This window comes from Coregonus clupeaformis, chromosome 7 (assembly GCF_020615455.1).
Source record: "Coregonus clupeaformis isolate EN_2021a chromosome 7, ASM2061545v1, whole genome shotgun sequence".
NCBI lineage: Eukaryota > Metazoa > Chordata > Actinopteri > Salmoniformes > Salmonidae > Coregonus > Coregonus clupeaformis.
This window is the reverse complement of record NC_059198.1, coordinates 47,632,443-47,656,680: the sequence shown is the minus strand read 5'-3', so window position 1 is coordinate 47,656,680 and position 24,238 is coordinate 47,632,443. Positions and strand designations below refer to the sequence as shown.

The window sequence follows — 24,238 nt, the reverse complement described above, 5'->3', positions numbered from 1 at the left end:
AGCTCTCTGCAGGTCATTCACTAGGTCCCCCGGTGGTTCTGGGATTTTGCTCACCGTTCTTGTGATCATTTTGACCCCACGGGGTGAGATCTTCGCGTGGAGCCCCAGATCGAGGGAGATTATCAGTGGTCTTGTATGTCTTCCATTTCCTAATAATTGCTCCCACAGTTGATTTCTTCAAACCAAGCTGCTTACCTATTGCAGATTCAGTCTTCCCAGCCTGGTGCAGGTCTACAATTTTGTTTCTGGTGTCCTTTGACAGCTCTTTGGTCTTGACCATAGTGGAGTTTGGAGTGTGACTGTTTGAGGTTGTGGACAGGTGTCTTTTATACTGATAACACGTTCAAACAGGTGCCATTAATACAGGTAACGAGTGGAGGACAGAGGAGCCTCTTAAAGAAGAAGTTACAGGTCTGTGAGAGCCAGAAATCTTGCTTGTTTGTAGGTGACCAAATACTTATTTTCCACCATAATTTGCAAATAAATTCATTAAAAATCCTACAATGTGATTTTCTGGATTTTTTTTCCTCAATTTGTCTGTCATAGTTGACGTGTACATATGATGAAAATGACAGGCCTCTCTCATCTTTTTAAGTGGGAGAACTTGCACAATTGGTGGCTGACTAAATACTTTTTTTCCCCACTGTATATATCCTGGGCTTTCTTATATCTCTTATTTATAGAACAAATACTTCAAAAACCTGGTTTCTTATGATTTATTTTTTGACTGTATTATTTGCAATTAATGAATGTGTTATTCAATGCTTTTCTCTAGATTATTGTAGTAAAGGCTAAATTGAACATTTTATCCCCCCCCCCCAAAAAAAAAAAAAAAAAAATGTATATATTTTTATTTACCTTAAGGGGTCCCAAAATTCAAAATCAAAATTGCTAAATGATCCGTTGTATGACATTTACATTTTAGTCATTTAGGAGACGCTCTTATCCAGAGCGATTTACAGTTAGTGAGTGCATACATTTTCATTTGACCATCCATATGTCAGCTTAGAACCCCCCCAATTGATCAATTCATTATGATATTCATGAAATGTATTTGGATAAACTAGCTAAAACAAATGTTGCAGGGAGTTGGTTTATCGTTTCAACTTTAATTTGTTTGCAAGTAAACATGTTTTAATTAAACAGTAGATTAGATTAGTCTGTCAATATAGCAAATAAGTAGGCATGGCTTGTATTCAATACAGTTCATTTGCTCTGGAGACTGAGGTGAGTTTACACAGCATCGTCCTGGCAGATAGGAATATTGTTGAGACAAGTCCAATGGCTCTATTGAACAAGGACAACCATATCTACTCGAGTGATCGTCCAATCGTCGAAACACAAAGGCCACAATAATTGCTACAAAACATGACTCCATTAATTTTTAGATCAGACAGCAGGCTCAATCAACCAATGACGTCATTGGTCTAACTCTCCCGGTACGAACATTCAAAAATACAGCTATAATATATAATTATGTTTGAAACACCCTCTCATCAATCCTAATTATCTAGGGAGACTGGAAAAACACCCCAAATAGTGTCTAGAGGTGAAGTTTCCCTTTAAGTTGAGGGAAAGTGGTATGAAACGTTATCACAAAGACTGGCTTGATAACAATAACGAAATATTAAACATTATCTTAGATAATTGTTTACATTTATAAAGAATATTGAGATAGCTGCTATTCTCCTTGGGAAATAAGATGCAATCATTAGCCTTTACCTTTTAGGAGTTGTAGCCTAATTGGTATTTTAAATGTTATCTGCAAGGATGTCAAAGGTGACGAGGGAGACTAGAAGGATAAAAAAAAAAAAACTTTGATTGTCTCACTGCCCTGAATAGATAGAGGAATAGATTGTTCATAAATCAATTCACTAGAGAGAGAACGAGAGAGAGATGGAATGTGTGCTATTTACCCACAGGTTAGCATTTATTGGGATGACTCATGTACAGGAGGCAGTTCTGCAGAGTGGTCACTAGCTGGCACAGCCACAAAGTCATAAAAATCGGATTTTGAACCTAACCCGAACTTTAGCCACATTGCAAACCTTAATGCCGAACCCTAACCTTAAATTAAGACCAAAAAGCTGATTTTTGATTTCATACATTTTTACATTATAGCCAATTTTGACTTTGCAGCTGGCCCATCTAGCGGAAATCAATCGGTTCTGCCTCGGGCAAGATTTATGACAATAAACGTCAACTTGCTTTTTACCCTCCTTGTGTGTGGCTCTGAGATGATTGTGTTCATTAGGCTAACAGATCAATTCCAAAAGAATAACAAACACTTGGGCTACCATAATCATTCATTTTCTTTTTAAGATCACGGTACAGTAGCTATCAGTAAAGAGGAATTCAATTTTGACACAATAATTGTTTGGAGCCAGCCAGAGATTGAAGGCTCCCATAAACATCACCCTAATTTTTTGGTTACAGCCACAAGCTGTACTCCAAGTCCCCTTACAATCAATATCCATTCAAAACGAGCGTCTCACTCTCTTTCTCTCTCTCTTTATCTCACCCCCCTTCTCTCTCGTTCCCTCTCTGTGTCACTGCATATTTCATTATTAATGATGAACAACAACATTCTTTGCAGGCAAGGAGTCTTCTCATGTGAACCATCCTTGACGGCCATAAGACATTGCATGATAGACTGAATGTCTATGTACAGTATGCGTGTCTGAGGTCTCATTGCTCTGTTGTAGGTGAAAAGCTTGTGAAAAGTACTATGACAGTACACATAGTAGGGAAAAACATAGGCTGATTTGTAGAAAAGTAGGCCAACCATTACTGTGTCGATCACTGGCATGTCATAAAAAGTTACATGGATTCACTTGATTAGCACAGTGAGTGAGTTTCCAACAGCTCAAAATACAAGCTGGCTCTTTTTTAGCTTTACATGTTTTAGCAGCAAAAGAGGAGGATGACAATTACATAATTTATCATTTTTAATAGGCAGGTCATATCTCCCGTCTTCTCCCGTCACTAGTGAGTATCTATCACTTTACCCTGGGAGCTAACCAAGACGTGTCGCCTGCTCACTGGCTGCATCCCAAATGGCACCCTATTCCCTATATAGTGCACTACTTTTGACCATGGCCCATAGGGATAAATAGGGAATAGGGTCCCATTTGGGATGCATCCTGAGTCTCTGAGTCTGATGGTGACCCTCCTGCCCCCCGGTCCCCTCTGCATTTTAAGTAGGCTAATTTATCTGCTGATCTGGGATTTGGGAGTGTTTTGACTTAATTGAAGAAACTGACACAGATTGGGTGGTTTCCACTGAGCATGGATTAGGTTATACTTCCTGTTGGATCAAATTAAACACTGTCTCTTTGTCACTCAGTCAATCGGTCGCCTGTCCTACCGTACAGTGCATTCGTAAAGTATTCAGACCCTTCCCCTTTTTCCACATTTTGTTACGTTACAGTCTTATTCTAAAATGGATTGAATTACATATGTTCCTCATCAATCTAGACACAATACCCCATAATGACACAGCAAAAACAGGTTTATAGAAATGTTTGCACATTTATTAAAAATAAAAAACATAAATACCTTATTTACATAAGTATTCAGACTCTTTGCTATGAGACTCGAAATTGAACTCAGGTACATCCTGTTTCCATTGATCATCCTTGAGATGTTTCTACAACTTGATTGGAATCCACCTGTGGTACATTCAATTGAGTGGACCTGATTTGGAAAGGCACACACCTGTCTATTTAAGGTCCCACAGTTGAGCTCCAAGACAGGATTGTGTCGAGGCACAGATCTGGGGAAGGGTACCAAAACATTTCTGCAGCAATGAAGGTCAGCAAGAACACAGTGGCCTCCATCATTCTTAAATGGAAGAAGTTTGGAACCACCAAGACTCTTCCTAGAGCTTGACGCCTGGCCAAACTGAGCAATCGGGGGAAAAGGGCCTTGGTCAGGGAGGTGACCAAGAACCCGATGGTCACTGACAGAGCTCCAGAGTTCCTCTGTGGAGATGGGAGAACCTTCCAGAAGGACAACCATCTCTGCAGCACTCCACCAATCAGGCCTTTATGGTAGAGTGGCCAGACGGAAGCCACAGTAAAAGGCACATGACAGCCCGCTTGGAGTTTGCCAAAAGGCACCTAAAGGACTATGAGAAACAAGATTATCTTATCTGATGAAATCAAGATTGAACTCTTTGGCCTGAATGCCAACTGTCACGTCTGGAGGAAACCTGGCACCATCCCGACGGTGATGCATTGTGGTGGTAGCATCATGCTGTAGGGTTGTTTTTTAGCGGCAGGGACTAGGAGATTAGTCAGGATCGAGGGAAAGATGAACGGAGCAAAGTACAGAGATCCTTGATGAAAACCTGCTCCAGAGCGCTTAGGACCTCAGACTGGTGCGAACGTTCATCGTCCAACAGGACAATGACCCTAAGCACACAGCCAAGACAACGCAGGAGTGGTTTCGGGACAAGTCTCTGAATGTCCTTGAGTGGCCCAGCCAGAGCCCGGACTTGAACCCGATCGATGGAGACAATGGGAGAAACTCCCCAAATGCAGGTGTGCCTAGCGTCATACCCAAGAAGTCTTGAGGTTGTAATCGCTGCCAAAGGTGCTTCAACAAAGTACTGAGTAAAGGGTCTGAATATTTATGTAAATGTGATATTTCAGTATTTTTTATTTGATTTCTTTGCTGTTTTTTTTTGCTGTTTTGTCCTAATTTGCTTTGTCATTGTGGGGTATTGTGTGTAGATGTAATCAATTTTAGAATAAGGCTGTAACGTAACAAAATGTGGAAAATGTCAAGCGGTCTGAATACTTTCCGAATGCACTGTATATCAGTCAAGTACTTTACCTTGTAATTAACGATCACATCTAACCCTCACTACTAGACATGTATTGCTGAGTAAATAATAAGAAAATATGTCTTATTCACACATGCACAATAACACGTTGAGACAAAAGAGGATTGTTAATTAAATCTCTGTATCTGACTATCCTTTATGTAATGTCTTTACAGTTTGGTTTAGCGCAAGTGTGAAGGCATGTGGGTAGATGCATAACAAAACAACTGTCAATTATGTTGTTCATAATAATGAAGAATAAACCGTGAAGATGTGACAAGACAATTAGTAGTGAGAAGTCCTGTCTAGCCTCATCATTTAAAAAGTTGTTGTTGGGTAGAACTCTTGGAGATGCAGGCAGATTTATCAATTCAACGATCGATGACCACAGTTTGTTGCTTCTGATCATTACATTTACATTTTAGTCATTTAGCAGACGCTCTTATCCAGAGCGACTTCCAATTAGTGAGTGCATACATTTTTCATACTGGCCCTCCTGGTGTGGGTTGAAGGAAAGGCTAACAACCTCACTCACTCAAATGGCCCAGGGTTCAAGGAAGACAGCTCCTTCTCAATTATTTTTCTAAATTAATAGGCTTGTTCCATTGAGATCTAGCCCAGACTATCAGGGATGGGTGTAACTGCTAGAGGAAGTCGGTAGAGGAGGAGATTCAAGGATTGTTTGTGTGTCAAAGTGTCAAGGTACCTTTCAGGTTTTGGAGGAAGTACAGTACATGCATTATGCCTTTGTTATCTTTGGTAGTATATCAATCAAATCAATTAAATGTATTTATAAAGACCTTTTACATCAGCAGACCCCAAATATATGACACTGAACACATTTGGCCATTTAGGAGGGAATCACATCCATAATATAAATAATTACTGTAGCATTTGGCTCTTGCAGTGTTCCAGAAATATTGTGGTAAATATTGTTGCAAACAACAACGACAAACGTGTTCCTGATTCACCCATAGCCTTTTGAAGCATACCTAGATTGTATCTTTAAAGTTCAGTGCTAGTTGTTGTTGTTGTTATTGTTGAAGTGTACGTCTAGTGCACTTCCTCCATTGTCCGTCTTCCTGAGAGCTCTCAGACCGTCGAAGGGAGGAGGCTGACGATTCATTTTCAGACACAATAGCTACAGTGCCCAGAAAGTATTCACAGGCTGGCAACTCTAATGAACTTATCCTCTGCAGCTCTGGGTCTTCCATTCCTGTTGCGGTCCTCATGAGAGCCAGTTTCATCATAGCGCTTGATGGTTTTTGCGTCTGCACTTGAAGAAACATTCAAAGTTTTTGAAATTTTCCGGATTGACTGACCTTCATGTCTTAAAGTAATGATGGACTGTCATTTTTCTTTGCTTATTTGAGCTGTTCTTGCCATAATATGGACTTGGTCTTTTACCAAATAGGGCTATCTTCTGTATACCCCCCTACCTTGTCACAACACAACTGATTGGCTCAAACGCATTAAGAAGGAAAGAAATTCCACAAATTAACTTTTAAGAAGGCACACATGTTAATTGAAATGGTGACTACCTCATGAAGCTGGATGAGAGAATGCCAAGAGTGTGCAAAGCTGTCATCAAGGCAAAGGGTGGCTATTTGAAGAATCTCAAATATAATATACATTTTGATTTGTTTAACACTTTTTTTGGTTACTACATGATTCCATATGTGTTATTTCATAGTTTTGATGTATTCACTATTATTCTACAATGTAGAAAATAGTAAAAAGAAAGAAAAACCCTTGAATGAGTAGGTGTTCTAAAACTTTGGACCGGTAGTGTATACAGACCCACCAATGTACTGCATGTACTGCCAGGTGTATGTCTTAGGCTGCGTCTCAAATGACACCCTATTCCCTATATAGTGCACTACTTTTGACTCGAGCCCTGTGGGCCTTGGTCAAAAGTAGTGCGCTAAATAGGGAATAAAGTGCAATTTAGGACACGCCTATGCATTGGAATATCTCATATCTGAGGAATAAGATATTTTTTTAATGGAATGGACAGTAAAGGTTACGGTTATTTCATGCACAAGTACTGCATGGGCTAAGGTGAAATCAAGCATGCATTCCATTCCTATCGAGTTAACTTACGCAGCTATTCATGCTATACTTTTTGAAAGGTTAAATTATTTCCAGATTCCGGACAAAATTGAACAGTGCACAAGATATATCAACGTATTGAATGTGTCTTATGCCGCCCAGGGTAGCCTATGCCATATGATAGACAGACACATGACTGACTCCTGTATACTTTGGCATTCACAAGGCCTCCCTGTTGTGATGATTTAATTTTTTCTGCATTCTGGCCCTGGTAGTCAAAGCTACTGGCCAGCCAGCACAGCATACTCTTATTGTGTGCTTAAAGCCGCCTATCTCTGCTGTGAGATGGAAGACTACTGTAGTGTGGAGATCAGCTGGACCGGATCCGAGAGGACAGACAACTGGACTCCTTTATCCGTTCTCCTGGGTGACAGATGATTGCTCTGTCCCAAATGGCACCTTATCCCCTATATAGTGCGCTACTTTTGACCAGGGCCAATAGGGCTCTGGTCATAAGTAGTGCACTATATAGGGAACAGGGTGCCATTTGGGACGCAGTTGATATGTAACCTAACCTCTCAGATCCCCTGGAAGGTAATAGTGTTGGCTGTATTGCTCCTTAACCCACTTATAGTGATTATTCTGCCCAAGACAAGTGGATTGGATTAGCTCCTGCCTATAGCATCCTCCTGAAAAGAGAGAGAGGAAATAATGGATTGTCTGTAAGAAAATAGATATTAGTAGTGCCTCTTTTGTCCAAACAGGAAATTAGGTTATTGATAGAATCTAAATATGGCACTGTTCTTAGAATCCGATCAGCGGATATCTAAGAATACAAGAGAATAATGATACAAGAGAATCAGGTTTATCTATAGAGGAACTATACCCAGCAAGATAATGAAAACAAGCTTAGAAACCATTAGTTAGCTAGAATGTAAAGATGGCTTTGAAACCGATCAGCATACAAGAGTATTGTGGTCCTCTGTAGCTCAGTTGGTAGAGCACGGCGCTTGTAACGCCAGGGTAGTGGGTTCGATCCCCGGGACCACCCATATACAAAAATGTATGCACGCATGACTGTAAGTCGCTTTGGATAAAAGCGTCTGCTAAATGGCATATTAATAAGGTTTGTTTATAGATCAACAAGGACCAGTAATGGAAAACAACAACCTATTTTTCATTAAACTTTCTTTTCAAACAGATAGGAAAGGTCATTAATAGGTCATGGATTCTTGATACAATATCTCTTTCCTACTAAAATCAAATAGACACATTTTGTTCAGTACTATTAAAACCATATTGCAAATACTCTACATTGGATATGCAAATAATAGTAAAACTTTGTCTGTTTTGTGGGTGCCTCTAGGCTTCCCATTTCTTGTCCACATTAATATGTATTGATTTGATGGCAATGGTGGGCTTGAAACTGAGAAGATTGTAACTAATTATGTGCTTCTTTGAGCCCCACACCTTCATTTTTTATTAATTTTTTTACTTCAAGGATTTTCACACATGCAGAAACTACCTTACAAAGTAAACAAGTATTTTTTTTCCCCCCCTCAAGCAAGAAGTACGTAGAAAAAGGGTTGAGTAAGAAAATAGGAAAAACAAGGAAAAACTGCACTTTTTACAGAGAAATTAACGATTGTCTCCTGGAACGTTCCTGATATTGCTAAAAGTAAACAACCCATATCCTGCAAACTCACACATTAAAATTGACATATTGTTCAAGGGGCCTTGTACAGATGAAATCACACAATGTGACCGCTGATCTTTTCTATAACCTTGTAAAATTATTGATCAAGATACAAAATGGACTGATTGCTACTGAAGAGAAGTGTGTGTGTGTACTAGGTTATTTGTAATCACAGCTACCAACTATTATATAATTATTAGATTATAGACATCACAGCCGAGACCCTGCTGTTTTCTATAGATTGCTCTTCGTCAGTTCACACAAAGGTTCACAAGAACACATGTTCACCAGTTGCTCAAGGGTTTTGCCTCTGGGAGAGAGAGAAAACCAAGAGAGCGAGAAAGATTGACACTGAGAACTGAAGTAACAGGCAACACATATTAAATCGCAGTCCTTGATCTGGTTTCAGTGTACAGCGGGGCGAGACAGTGGGGCACTTTAATCCCCTCACACATAACACACACAGACTAATCTTGAACAGATTGTGTATACTCTTTACTTTACAATGTGTGGGAGATGAAATATCAATACTAGCTTCAACTGGCATGGAATCTATTACATTGGATTGAGCATTGGGTAATTTACGCAATTTGGACAGTGACATGAACTTGCTTTTGTACTATAGTATGCATTGATGCAGGATATCTATGTTTAACCCCAGTAGAAAGTTCATGGAGCTATTTCCTGCATTACTATAGTGATAAACATGATTTAATGGGTTCTTTGGGGAAGGTTGCATTCTCTGTCTTACCATAGTCATTTGAAATATAATGAAAAGTGGAGAAAGGCTAACCTTGGCAATAAAACATTTGGACTATCAAGATCGAAAGGATATTGGAGCAGCCTATATTTATGTTATGTATCTTTTATTTAAACTGTCAAACTGTACGATTATTTCTCAAAATTACGGCCTAGACACTGATGGCACATTGATTTAATAACTTATACACCATAACTTTCTGCCCTGAGAATCTACAGGTAAAAGATAAAGGAATAGGGCATTGGGCCACCACGAGCCAGAACAGCTTAAATGCACCTTGGCATAGATTCTATCAGTGTCTGGAACTCTATTGGAGGGATGTGAGACCATTTTTCCACAATAAAATCAATAATTTGGTTTTTTGTTGATGGTGGTGGAAAATGATGTCTCAGGCGCCGCTCAAGAATCTCACATAAGTGTTCAATTGGGTTGAGATCTGGTGACTGAGATGGCCATGACGTATGGTTTACATCGTTTTCATGCTCATCAAACCATTCAAACCACCAATGCCCTGTGGATGCAGGCTTGGTCATTTTATGGGGGCATAGCCATGGTAGCCAAAATAATGGTATGCCCAGCATTTTTACACATTACCCTAAGCATGATGGATGTTTATTGCTTAATTAACTCAGGAACCACACCTGTGTGGAAGCAGTTGCTTTCAATATGCTTTGGCTCGCTCATTTACTCAAGTGTTTCCATTATTTTGGCAGTTACCTGTTTTTTCCAACCTTGTATTATTAGTTACTGTAAAGTAAAGAGCCTAAGGTGATCGGCCCTATAAGCTCTATTACTGCTTCTGTTTCTTCCATTGTCACTTTTACCCAAATAAGAAGAAGAATACCATATTCATCTCAAGAATTCATCCTTTGAATTATTCAAGTCAAGTGACTCCAAGAATCTCTATTCATACAGTACAGAAAAAACATTGGTAGTCATACAGTACTAACATTGGTATTCACACAGTACTAACATTGATATTCATAGTAACATTTTGAATTCCTCTATTCTTCTCCCCCTGTCCAGGAGTCATCAATTAACCATACAATACAGTAGAAACATTGGTATTCATTGTTAACAGAGGTAATTCGCTATTATTCTCCCCCTGTCCATGATGGCCTTAGTTCTAAACTTGATGGCGTTAGCCGAATAGTACAATAGTAACATTGGTATTCATACAGTACAGTAGTAACAGTATTATTTTATTATTTTCTCCATGTCCAGGAGTCATCAGGACTGCCTTAGCCAACATGGACCGGGAGGCGAGAGAACACTATGCTGTAGTCATTCAAGCCAAAGACATGGCAGGATCGGTTGGAGGACTTTCTGGATCCACCACCATCAACATCACCCTCACCGACGTCAACGACAACCCTCCCAAGTTCCCGCAAAGTGAGTATAGACACCATGGCTGCGTTCAGCAGGCAAAACGGTGTGTAACATTCAGAGGGAAATAAAACAAACATGCCTCTCTCACATGTGGAATAAGGAATCACATCATACTATTTGTAGAGTTTATATCTGCAACGTTTCACACCATTTGCCTACTGAACGTGGCCCAGTTACTCCATATCACTTGATTTCAAAAAGGCTTAACAGTATCTAAGACATCTACTATCTATTTCTGCTAAATACTAATGACTTTGTTTGATAAAACAGCAGTGCTTCTCAGAGACACTTCTCTTGACTGGCACGAGATAAATTTGAGAGTATTTTTAGTAGGCCAATTAAAAATTGAGTGTTCTCATCTATCTATATTGAAGAATCATAATATACTCCTCCTCACTCATATGGATAGAGCTTCATTATAGAAACTCATCAGCTTGAATTGACTGTCAGTAGGCTCCATCTTTAATATATAACAGATGTTCAACAGACATTAGTTAGATGAGCATAGCATTGAGTAAAACCGCCCCAATTATAAATCATGATTTTAATGTATTTTTTATCTATCCTATCGTAATAATAATCACATATTTATTTGACATTTGGTCTGAAAATGTACCTCATCAAATGCCATGCAGGCTGAAAAACATTTGCTTTAACATTTTCATGTTATGTTGCTGTAAGAACACTGAACATCTGTACAATTACAGTTCAATCAGTCCAAGTTTGTAAGAGTCCAAGTTAAAGTCAACACTATTCAAGAGCCCTCAGACACATTTCAGGTCTAAACGTTGAGTCAAGCATTCTGACATGATTTCAAAGGACATTAAGTAGCAATTCCAGGAGCATCTGTGGAGTCATTTCAGCGTGACACAGCTAAAATTAAAAATCATTTGGACAATCAGCCCAAAATATGGCACCAACTAGTGATGTTGAGCTTTTTCTAAATGGCTGTATTGTTATGTTCATGATCCACAGAAAATTACCAGCTGTACGTCCCTGAGTCGGCCCAGGTTGGCAAGCCAGTGGGGAAGATAAAAGCCAATGACGAGGACCTTGGCGTCAATGCAGAGATCAAGTACAGCATCATCAACTCAGAAGGAGCAGTCATGTTCTCCATCAACACTGACAGGGACACCAGGGAGGGAATCATCAGCCTCAAGAAGGTACACAACAGAGTATTAAGGTTTTGTATAATTTCAACCAGTAGTTTGAAAGTAGCGCTCACAAGTCAAAACAGGTCCCCGAAAATTGTGCACAATTGTGAACAACGTCATCCATTTCATATACAGTGGGGAAAAAAAGTATTTAGTCAGCCACCAATTGTGCAAGTTCTCCCACTTAAAAAGATGAGAAAGGCCTGTAATTTTCATCATAGGTTGTCACGATCGTTACAGGAAGCGGACCAAGGCGCAGCGTGATAGGCATACATACTTTATTGGTGTACACAACACAACACGAACCAAAACAACAAAACGATACGTGAAGTCCTAGGTCATACAACAAACCAAACGGAACAAGATCCCACAATAAACTAGTGAAAACAGGCTGCCTAAGTTTTGGCCCCAATCAGAGACAACGAGCTACAGCTGCCTCTGATTGGGAACCACCCTGGCCAACATAGATATAAACGATCAAGAACAAAAGCATAGAAAATGTAACAGAAACTCCACACCCTGGCTCACCATTTAAGAGTCCCCCGAGCCAGGGCGTGACAGTACCCCCCCCCCCCAAAGGCGCGGACTGCGACCGCGCCACACCAACACAACGGGGTAGGGGCCGGGTGGGCATTCCGCCTCGGAGGCGGATCCGGCTCCGGGCGTGACCGCCACTCTCTCTCTACCCCCCCGTAGCGCCCCTGGTCTGGTCTGGCCCCGCTGGCCGGAGCTGGACTGGACACTGGTGGAGCGGATTGCTCTGGCTCCGGTGTGGAGCAGCTGACCGGTGCCGGACCAGGCACCGGTGGAACAGGCACGGACCGTGCCGGACTGACGATGCGCACCACTGGCTTGGTGCGGGGAGCAGGAACGGGCCGGACCGGGCTAACGACGCGCACCACTGGCTTGGTGCGGGGAGCAGGAATGGGCCGGACCGGGCTGGCGACGCGCACCACTGGTTTGGTGCGAGGGACAGGAACAGGCCGGACCGGGCTGGCGACGCGCACCACAGGCTTGGTGTGAGGGACAGGAACAGGCCGGACCGGACCGGGCTGGCGACGCGCACCACTGGCTTGGTGCGGGGAGCAGGAACAGGCCGGACCGGGCTGGCGACGCGCACCACTGGCTTGGTGCGGGGAGCAGGAACAGGCCGGACCGGGCTGGCGACGCACACCACTGGCTTGGTGCGGGGAGCAGGAACAGGCCGGACCGGGCTGGCAATGCGCACCCCTGGCTTGGTGCGGGGAGCAGGAAAAGGCCGGACCGGGCTGGCGACGCGCACCACAGGCTTGGTGCGAGGGACAGGAACAGGCCGGACCGGGCTGGCAACGCGCACCACAGGCTTGGTGCGGGGAGCATGAACAGGCCGGGCTGGACTGGGAACACGCACCATAGACTTGGTGCGGGGAGCCGGAACGGGCCAGGCTGGACTGGGAACACGCACCATAGGCTTGGTGCAGGGAGCCGGAACGGGCCGGGCCGGACTGGGAACACGCACCATAGACTTGGTGCGGGGAGCCGTAACGGGCCGGGCTGGACTGGGAACACGCACCATAGGCTTGGTGCGGGGAGCCGGAACGGGCCGGGCCGGACTGTGGAGGCGGACTGGAGGTCTGGAGCGGAGAGCTGACACAACCCGTCCTGGCTGAATGCCTACTTCCCCACAATATGTGTGAGGCATCTGCACAGGACGTACAGGGCTGTGCACTCGTACTGGCGCTGCAGCACGTGGCACTGGCGCAGGATATACGGGACTGAGGAGGGGTACTGGAGGCCACGAGCGTTGAGCCGGCACACTCCGTCCTAGCTGCATGCCCACCTTAGCGCGACACGTGCGTGGTGCTAGCACAGGACGTACAGGGCTGTGCCGGAACACTCGCGGCACAGTACGTGGCTCCTCATAACACGGAGCCTGCCCAGTCTCACGCTTTCTAGCCTGAGTACGGGGAGTTGGCTCTGCTCTAACTCTCCGCCAACCACCCCTTTAGCCCCCCAAATGTTTTTTATTGGGGCTGTCTCTCGGGCTTCCTCCTCGGCCGGTACCCTCTGCGTTGCCGCTGCTCCTCTCTGTAGCGCGCCTCCACAGTCTCCCCCCAGGGGCGGCGATCCATTCCGGCCTGAATCTCCTCCCAAGTCCAGGATCCCTTCCCGTCCAGGATCTCCTCCCAAGTCCAGGCTGTCTGTTCCTGGACACGCTGCTTGGTCCTCTCATGGTGGGATCTTCTGTCACGATCGTTACAGGAAGCGGACCAAGGCGCAGCGTGATAGGCGTACATACTTTATTGGTGTACACAACACGAACAAAAACAACAAAACGATACGTGAAGTCCTAGGTCATACAACAAACCAAACGGAACAGGATCCCACAATAAACTAGTGAAAACAGGCTGCCTAAGTATTGTCCCCAATCAGAGACAACGAGCTACAGCTGCCTCTGATAGGGAACCACCCTGGCCAACATAGATATAAACGATCTAGAACAAAAGCATAGAAAATGTAACAGAAACTCCACACCCTGGCTCAACATTAAGAGTCCCCCGAGCCAGGGCGTGACATAGGTACACGTCAACTATGACAGACAAATTGAGAAAACATTTTCTCCAGAAAATCACATTGTAGGATTCATAATTAATTAATTTGCAAATTATGGTGGAAAATAAGTATTTGGTCACCTACAAACAAGCACGATTTCTGGCTCTCACAGACCTGTAACTTCTTTAAGAGTCTCCTCTGTCCTCCACTCGTTACCTGTATTAATGGCACCTGTTTGAACTTGTTATCAGTATAAAAGACACCTGTCCACAACCTCAAACAGTCACACTCCAAACTCCACTATGGCCAAGACCAAAGAGCTGTCAAAGGACACCAGAAACAAAATTGTAGACCTGCACCAGGCTGGGAAGACTGAATCTGCAATTGGTAAGCAGCTTGGTTTGAAGAAATCAACTGTGGGAGCAATTATTAGGAAATGGAAGACATACAAGACCACTGATAATCTCCCTTGATCTGGGGCTCCACGCAAGATCTCACCCCGTGGGGTCAAAATGATCACAAGAACGGTGAGCAAAAATCCCAGAACCACACGGGGGACCTAGTGAATGACCTGCAGAGAGCTGGGACCAAAGTAACAAAGCCTACCATCAGTAACACACTACGCCGGCAGGGACTCAAATCCTGCAGTGACAGACGTGTCCCCCTGCTTAAGCCAGTACATGTCCAGGCCCGTCTGAAGTTTGCTAGAGTGCATTTGGATGATCCAGAAGAGGATTGGGAGAATGTCATATGGTCAGATGAAACCAAAATAGAACTTTTTGGTAAAAACTCAACTCGTCGTGTTTGGAGGACAAAGAATGCTGAGTTGCATCCAAAGAACACCATACCTACTGTGAAGCATGGGGGTGGAAACATCATGCTTTGGGGCTGTTTTTCAGCAAAGGGACCAGGACGACTGATCCATGTGAAGGAAAGAATGAATGGGGCCATGTATCGTGAGATTTGGAGTAAAAACCTCCTTCCATCAGAAAGGGCATTGAAGATGAAACGTGGCTGGGTCTTTCAGCATGACAATGATCCCAAACACACCGCCCGGGCAACGAAGGAGTGGCTTCGTAAGAAGCATTTTAAGGTCCTGGAGTGGCCTAGCCAGTCTCCAGATCTCAACCCCATAGAAAATCTTTGGAGGGAATTGAAAGTCTGTGTTGCCCAGCGACAGCCCCAAAACATCACTGCTCTAGAGGAGATCTGCATGGAGGAATGGGCCAAAATACCAGCAACAGTGTGTCAAAATCTTGTGAAGACTTACAGAAAACGTTTGACCTGTGTCATTGCCAACAAAGGGTATATAACAAAGTATTGAGAAACTTTTGTTATTGACCAAATACATATTTTCCACCATAATTTGCAAATAAAGTCATTAAAAATCCTACAATGTGATTTTCTGGATTTTTTTTTCTCATTTTGTCTGTCATGGTTGACGTGTACTTATGATGAAAATTACAGGCCTCTCTCATCTTTTTAAGTGGGAGAACTTGCACAATTGGTGGCTGACTAAATACTTTTTTCCCCCACTGTATACATATACATACATACACATACATATACATATGCATATATAAAAACATATACATACATATACATATGCATACATATATATATATATATATATATATATATATATATATATATATATATATATATATATATATATATATATATATATATATATATATATATATATATATATATATATATATATATATATATATATATATATATATATACATATATATATATATATATACTTTATATATATATATATATATATATATATATATATATTTATTTCCCTTTATTACTTTCCAAGCCCACCATCCCTTCCCTAATTGGAGTAAACTAGTGAACAACAATGTTTAGGCCTCTACTTCCAGCTTATACATACTATATACATTTAATGGACACAGTCAATTTTAAAATAATTCAATTTTGTTAGTTTTTCCTCTTGAACTTCTTCTACCCTCAACCTCTCCGATCATTTTCATGATGTCCATCCGGTTTGCTTCTATATGCCATATCTTTCTAATTGTGCTCTTTCACAAAAGCTCTCAACCTATAACCTATGTACTTATTATGGACACAGTATGCTTTACATTAGTTATCTTGTTGTTATTAGTTGTTGTTAGTTGTTATTATTCCCATCCTTCAACTCCATTCAACACCACCCATCTATCTCTTAACATCATCTATATTGGATTTGGATTTGCCATATATTTTTAAACTGTACTTTGATTTTTTACAAAAGTTCTGAAACCTTCTATTCTTATTGTTTCTACAGATTTCTAAAAGTATTATTATATTATTGATCGATTGACTATGACTTTTCAGATCACCCAGTAGTGCTATCTGCAGGGTTAGCTCCAGGTAAATATTGCAATCCTTTAGCCATTCCTGGACCTGTGTCCAAAAACAAGCTACAAATGGACAGTACCAAAACAAATGATCTAATGATTCCGTCTCTTCGCAGCAAAATCTGCAGAGCTGGGAAGATTGTATCCCCCATATCAATAACAGTCTATTGGTAGCAAGAATTTTGTATAATAATTTAAATTAAAAAATTCTAAGTTTTGAATCCGGTGTCGTTTTGCGTATCAGTTCATAATCACTATGCCATGGAATCGGTACGTCAAAAATCTCTTCCCAACTATTTTGCAATCTATATGGGACGGCTGTCAATCCTTTGGTCCTCAAATGAAACTGGTATACTTTGTTATTTATCACAATTTTCTTTAACCAATGATGTTCTTTAATGCAGGGCCGACAGACAAGTTCCTTACTTTTTCCCCCTTCCACTTTCCTCTTTCATTTTTGCGGTAATGCTGCAATTATTTTGTTGTAATTTTGGGTAGAACAGACATTTCCATATGTTTTTGTTAGCTGCATGTGCGACATAACTCCACCAGTCCTACCTATGATATCATTGACGAATATTCTACTTTTTTTTATTATTATAATTTTTTTAATGTGAATCATTTATTTGGGCTTCAATTTCTGAGGCTGGTAACTCTAATGAAGCAGAGGTAACTCTGGGTCTTCCTTTCCTGTTGTGGTCCTCATGAGAGCCAGTTTCATCATAGCGCTTGATGGTTTTTGTGACTGTGACTGCAGTTCTTGACATTTTCCGGATTGACTGACCTTCATGTCTTAAAGTAATGATGGACTGTCGTTTCTCTTTGCTTATTTGAGCTGTTCTTGCCGTAATATGTACTTGGTCTTTTACCAAATAGGGATATCTTCTGTATACCACCCCTACCTACAACTGATTGGCTCAAACACATTAAGAAGGAAAGAAATACCACAAATTAACTTTTAACAAGGCACACCTGTTAATTGAAATACATTCCACGTGACTACCTCATGAAGCTGGTTGAGAGAATGCCAAGAGTGTGCAAAGCTGTCATCAATGTAGAAAATAGTAAAAATAAAGAAAAACCCTTGAATGAGTAGGTGTTCTAAAACTTTTGACCGGTAGTGTATATCATGACAATTTCAATGAGATGTACAATCTCAATTATATACAATATAATGCAAGTGGAAATAATAGCGAGAGTCATGCCTATTCCTTCCAAATTCTATAATGTAGAAAATAGTAAAAATTAAGAAAAACCCTGGAATGAGTAGGTGTGTCCAAACTTTTGACTGGTACTATATATATTTGTTTTGTTGTTTCAATTTGTATGAAATGTTACGATTTTGTAAGTGCTTAAAGGATTTCACTTGATTTTGAGAAACTTACCCCACCCACAATAGACTTCCTCAAAGCAAAGCTCTCGGTATAGGGATGCAGGTCTTTAGATGTTGTACACATGAAATTTTGTAATTCCTAACTTTATCCGCAATGTTATGTTCAATTTTGTTGGACTCGAGCAATACATTTCCGTGTGCGAGCATGCAAATGCTTTCTCGTTACTCGTATCACCACAATGGGAAAGCACGCGCATGCTCACACATGGAAATGTATTGCTTAAAAAGTGTCTGGACCCTTCTATAACATGCCATTTACAGTTGAAGTCAGAACTTTACATACACTTAGGTTGGAGTCATTAAAACTCGTTTTTCAACCACTCCACAAATTTATTGTTAACAAAGTATAGTTTTGGTTAGTCGGTTAGTCCATCTACTTTGTGTATGACACGAGTAATTTTTCCAATAATTGTTTACAGACAGATTATTTCACTTATAATTCACTGTATCACAATTCCAGTGGGTCAGACTTTTACATACACTAAGTTGACTGTGCCTTTAAACAGCTTGGAAAATTCTAGAAAATGATGTTATGGCTTTAGAAGTTTCTTAAAGGCTACTTGACATAATTTGAGTCAATTGGAAGTGTACCTGTGGATGTATTTAAAGGCCTACCTTCAAACGCAGTGCCTCTCTGCTTGACATCATGGGAAAATCAAAAGAAATCAGTTAAGACCTCAGAAAAATAATTGTAGACCTCCACAAGTCTGGTTCATCCTTGGGAGCAATTTTCAAACGCCTGAAGGTACCACGTTCATCTGTAAAAACAATAGTACGCAAGTATAAACACCATGGGATCACGCAGCCGTCATACCGCTCAGGAAGGAGACGCGTTCTGTCTCCTAGAGATGAACGTACTTTGGTGGAAAAAGTGCAAATCAATCCCAGAAAAACAGCAAAGGACCTGGTGAAGATGCTTGAGGAAACAGGTACAAAAGTATCTATATCCACAGTAAAACGAGTCCTATATCGACATAACCTGAAAGGCCGCTCAGCAAGGAAGAAGCCACTGCTCCAAAACTGCCATAAAAAAGCCAGACTACGGTTTGCAACTGCACATGGGGACAAAGATCTTACTTTTTGGAGAAATGTCCTCTGGTCCGATGAAACAAAAATAGAACTGTTTGGACATAATGATCATCGTTATGTTTGGAGGAAAAAGGGGAAGGCTTGCAAGCCGAAGAACACCATCCCAACCGTGAATTACGGGGGTGGCAGCATCATGCTGTGGGGGTGCTTTGCTGCAGGAGGAACTGGTGCACTTCACAAAATAGATGGCATCATGAGGAAGGACATTTATGTGGATATATTGAAGCAACATCTCAAGACATCAGTCAGGAAGTTCAAGTTTGGTCACAAATGGGTCTTCCAAATGGACAATGACCCCAAGCATACTTCCAAAGTTGTGGCAAAATGGCTTAAGGACAACACAGTCAAGGTATTGGAGTGGCCATCACAAAGCCCTGACCTCAACCCTATAGAAAATGTGTGGGCTAGTACTGAAAAAGTGTGTGCGAGCAAGGAGGCCTACAAACCTGACTCAGTAACACCAGCTCTGTAATGGGGAATGGGCCAAAATTCAAACAACTTATTGTGGGAAGCTTGTGGAAGGCTACCCAAAACGTTTGACCCAAGTTAAACAATTTAAAGGCAATGCTACCAAATACTAATTGAGTGTATGTAAACTACTGTCCCACTGGGAATGTGATGACATATATAAAAGCTGAAATAAATCATTCTCTCTACTATTATTCTGACATTTCACATTCTTAAAATAAAGTGGTGATCCTAACTGACCTAAGACAGGGAATTTTTACTATGATTAAATGTCAGGAATTGTGAAAAATTGAGTTTAAATGTATTTGACTAAGGTGTATGTAAACTTCCGACTTCAACTGTACATACAAAATAGAGATTTGATTCAAAAATAGTGAACCAATCCTTTAAGATCCTGTTCAATCACTTGAAGGCTATGCCAAGATGTTCAACCTTTTTCCAGAAGTGTGCACTTGCACGCTCACCTTTAACGATATAAAAGGATTGGTGTAAGGATTGGCTGGAGGAAGTTTCCACCATTGTAAAAATCCACAGTGCACACTTTGGGAGAAGGGAGTAGATGCTCTATTCCTGTTTCGTACTTAAGTAGGCTACTTGCATTGTAATTACATGGTACACAAGTGGAATGAAGTCTGTTCCTAATCCTGCATATTGTGCATTTTCCTGGACACAGCCACTGAACTACGAGAGGAAGAAGACCTACACCCTTCAAATTGAGGGAGTGAATACCCACGTGGAGCCTCGTTTTTCCTACCTTGGTCCTTTCAAAGATACTGCCACCCTAAAGATCACTGTGGGAGATGTGGACGAGCCACCTGTATTCTCTATGGATTATTATATCATGGATGTTTATGAAAATGCTCGGATTGGTACAGAGGTGGGGGCTGTAACAGCCAGGGATCCAGACAGCAAAAACAGTCATGTCAGGTAAGAGCTTGGAGCAAATGTATTGTCTTTTAGCATCCCAAATAACACCCTATTCCCTATATAGTGGACTATGTTTGACCAGTGCACTGCATCCGAAGCTTGGGTAGTACAGGATCTGCTAACACTATCAATATATTGTGTGCACTCGGTTATGTTTTACTAGATAATATATACTGTACATGGACAGACATCATGCACACATACTGTACTATTAGTACTACTGATTACATAAACATACATCTATTCAATTGCCCTAAGACATCATAATCATCTTTTCCCCCAAAAAAACTGCCTCTGTACCCACTATCATGTCTAAAAGCTTAAGGCCATTCAGCCTCTACAAACCTTGTATTCATTTTCACATTTCAAGAAATGAAGAGGGAGTTGTGCCATAACCTCATAACAGATATATTACCCATACACCAATAGATTGATATCTAATAGTCCGTATTACATGATATAAGATCTTGGTTTGATGAACCACCATGCTGTACATATGGGGCTGAGGGAATTCTTCAACTGAATTAAGCACGGAACCTCAGTCCCTTCACGTGTTATTGTGACCATACTGTATCTCTTTCCACCATGTCTCCAAAAGACAAGCTCTGCCCCTTTATGAAGAAATATGTATCTATAATACATTTTCAAGGAGAGATAGAGGCACAGACAGAGTCTAAAAATAAATAATAAGAATGGTTGATTCAACATAAGAATCTTAAGATATTTTAAAGGGATTTGTGGTAAACAAAAAGGAAATCTACATATGAACAATTTGTAAGTCGCTCTGGATAAGAGCGTCTGCTAAATGACGTAAATGTAAATGTAAATATGAAAGGGTCTTGGTGGGATACCTCCCCCTCGTCCATTCTTACAGCTCTCTCACTGTTCACCACCAGACAGGAAGAGAAAATTGGAAATGTTTGGACGACATCCATTTGAACTGGGAAAAATAAAAGATAGAAAAAACAACAATGCCACAGAAGAATATTCCTTGTGTTGGCGGTTTGCAGATGGCGGGTGTCAAAATGCAGTTGGGGCAGATAGCAGTCTCTTTCTCTTTGATCGCTGATGTTGCTTTTGCCTCATGTTTTATCTATGTTCCTTTGCAATGCGAGGAAACAAGGCCAGTAGTTTGGTTTGTTCTGACAGTTTCATGTCCCTCTGTGAGACATTTGAATTGCCAAACAAGGTGGTGAGTCATCATTTGTATTTGTATTTGTATTTGTATTTATTATCGATCCCCATTAGCTGCTGCTACTCTTCCTGGGGTCCAGCTAAATTAAGGCAGTTATACATTTTAAAAACATTACAATACATTCATAACAGATTTCACAACATATTAAGTGTGTGACCTCAGGCCTCTACTCTACTACCACATATCTATAACACAAAATCCATGTGTACGTGTGTATAGTGCGTATGTTATCGTGTGTTTGTATGCATGTGTCTATGTTTGTGTTACTTCACAGTCCCCGCTGTTCCATAAGGTGTATTTTTATCTGTTTTTTAAATCAAATTTTACTGCTGGCATGAGTTACTTGATGTGGAATAGAGTTCCATTGTCACGGTGATGTCGTCATGTCCCTCTGAGGACCAAGGTGCTGTCTGATCTGATGCCTCCATGATGAGAGGTTTCTGACGACTCCATAGTAGTTACACAGAGTAATAACCTGAGTCATACTTGTAGTGCACTGTAGATGGTCTTCTTTCGTAGTACTAACGTATTTTTTATAAAGCTCTATGCATGACTTACTTGACCTAAAACCTTGGCTCCTACAAGGAGCATAGGTCATTTGCGAATGTTCTCCGTCTCAGGACATTGAGATGTAAATAATTGGCAGCTCAACAGTACATTATTTGTTGGTGAATTTCACCTTACTGGGAGAAATTGAGGATGTGTTGTGTTTAGGCAACACTGCCATTTTTTAAAGTGTCAAAATATCAACCTTCAAAACATTTCACTCTTTAGACAGGTTTTATGGAGTCACATGGTCATGCAAACCCCCATGCTGTTTTTGATTCCTCCTAAGTGATCACCAAACGCTTGAACCTTGCTGTTAAACTCCGTCTTCCAGTCGAAAAGCCTTTGTGAACTCGTAAGCATGAGCATTTAATAAATCATGACAGCATTTCTGCCGAGAGTGCCTTTTACACTTGTAAGCAAGCTATGCTTATGATAATTAATTAATTACGGCAAATGAATGCAATCCTTTGTTTTATTACGTTTTCCCCTCTCTCCATCTTGCAATTAGTGGGTTTTTTCCATGACAATTGAAAATGGCCAATATATATCATTTCTGAGAACCAAGACTGAATTAGAGGTGCAAATGGGTTATTAAAAGACAAGTTACCAACCACACATTCAGTGTTCATTTCATACATAATAACAGTCTTATAAGGAAACCAGCTGAACGTAGTTCTTGTTCTCTATTCAAGACATCTTTTGATGCGTTTTAATTACTTAGTAAAGACCGTGAAGAACCGGTGAGAACCGTTAATACAATGTTACTATCACACATAAAACATTATTACACAAAACATTCCTCTCTTTAAAGAGCCCTGGATAATTGCTGTTGACCCATTTCAGTGAGTCGTCAACACTAGTGTCCTGAACAAACCCACTGACTGACTGACAGATTGAATCCCAAATGGCACCCTATTCCCTATATAGTGCACTACTTTGGGCCCTAGTGGGCCCTGGTCAAAAGTAGTGCACTATATAGGAAATAGGGTGCCATTGGGATGCAAGCACTGTAGTGTCTGCAACAATCCCATTGCACTGTAGACCGTAGACTCCATGGCACACAGGGATATGTTCGACATCAACCCTTCAATGGTAATTTATTTTTGCATTGTGATGCATTTCCCATTTCCTCAGGTCTGTTGAAATGTTTCTTAGACTGTGCAAAAGCGGTATTCATGTAATTTTAAACAATCCTCTCCCTACTCCTTTCTCAAAATAGGTATTTCATCAACCACAGTGAGCACGGCGATAAGTATTTCAACATCGACATGGACAGCGGAGTTATAAAGACTACCCAGAGTCTGGACCGGGAGGACATGCCATGGCATAACATCACTGTGATGGCCTCGGAGGTTGGTAGGTACCCAGGGTTTCCATTCATACTGCAGCAGTGTGTGGGTGTGTGTGTGTGTGTGTGTTTGTTTGCGTGCGTCTATGGGGGAGGGGAATCCTCAAGCTTAAAATATTAAATCTATAGAGGTTTTGGAGGAGTTAGTAAAACCACACTGGTATAGGTGAGGTTTGTGAAGGGTCAATCAATTTATATGTTCTTATTCTGATCTTATCAAAGCTATTAGCATTTCCTTTTTCCTTTCCACAAACCATTTACTTACGGTTTTACCTGCCTAACTGATTATGGCACAGAGACAAGAAGTTCTGTGCAACTTCCAGCGCGCGTTTACTGTGAACACTGAGGATGTACTCGCATTAAGTTACAGTTTTAACAGTGGCCAAGTAGGCTGCTGTGGCTATATGATGATAATGTAGGCCTACCAGAGTGGCATACCATCAAAAACAATGATGAAAATGCATCCCATAACATTTTAACATGGAA

General features: G+C 41.2%; 1 protein-coding gene across 3 annotated transcripts in view; it reads left to right on the top strand.

Annotated features, from left to right (window-relative positions):
• LOC121569813 (cadherin-18-like) overlaps positions 1–24,238 on the top strand; it is a 346,107-nt gene that overhangs the window by 288,508 nt on the left and 33,361 nt on the right. For all 3 annotated transcript variants that reach the window (XM_041881031.2, XM_041881032.1, XM_041881033.2), the window contains 4 exons: positions 10,561–10,728; positions 11,701–11,888; positions 20,407–20,660; positions 23,624–23,760. In XM_041881031.2, the coding sequence (XP_041736965.1) occupies positions 10,561–10,728; positions 11,701–11,888; positions 20,407–20,660; positions 23,624–23,760 (747 nt within the window). The remainder of the gene's footprint in view (positions 1–10,560; positions 10,729–11,700; positions 11,889–20,406; positions 20,661–23,623; positions 23,761–24,238) is intronic.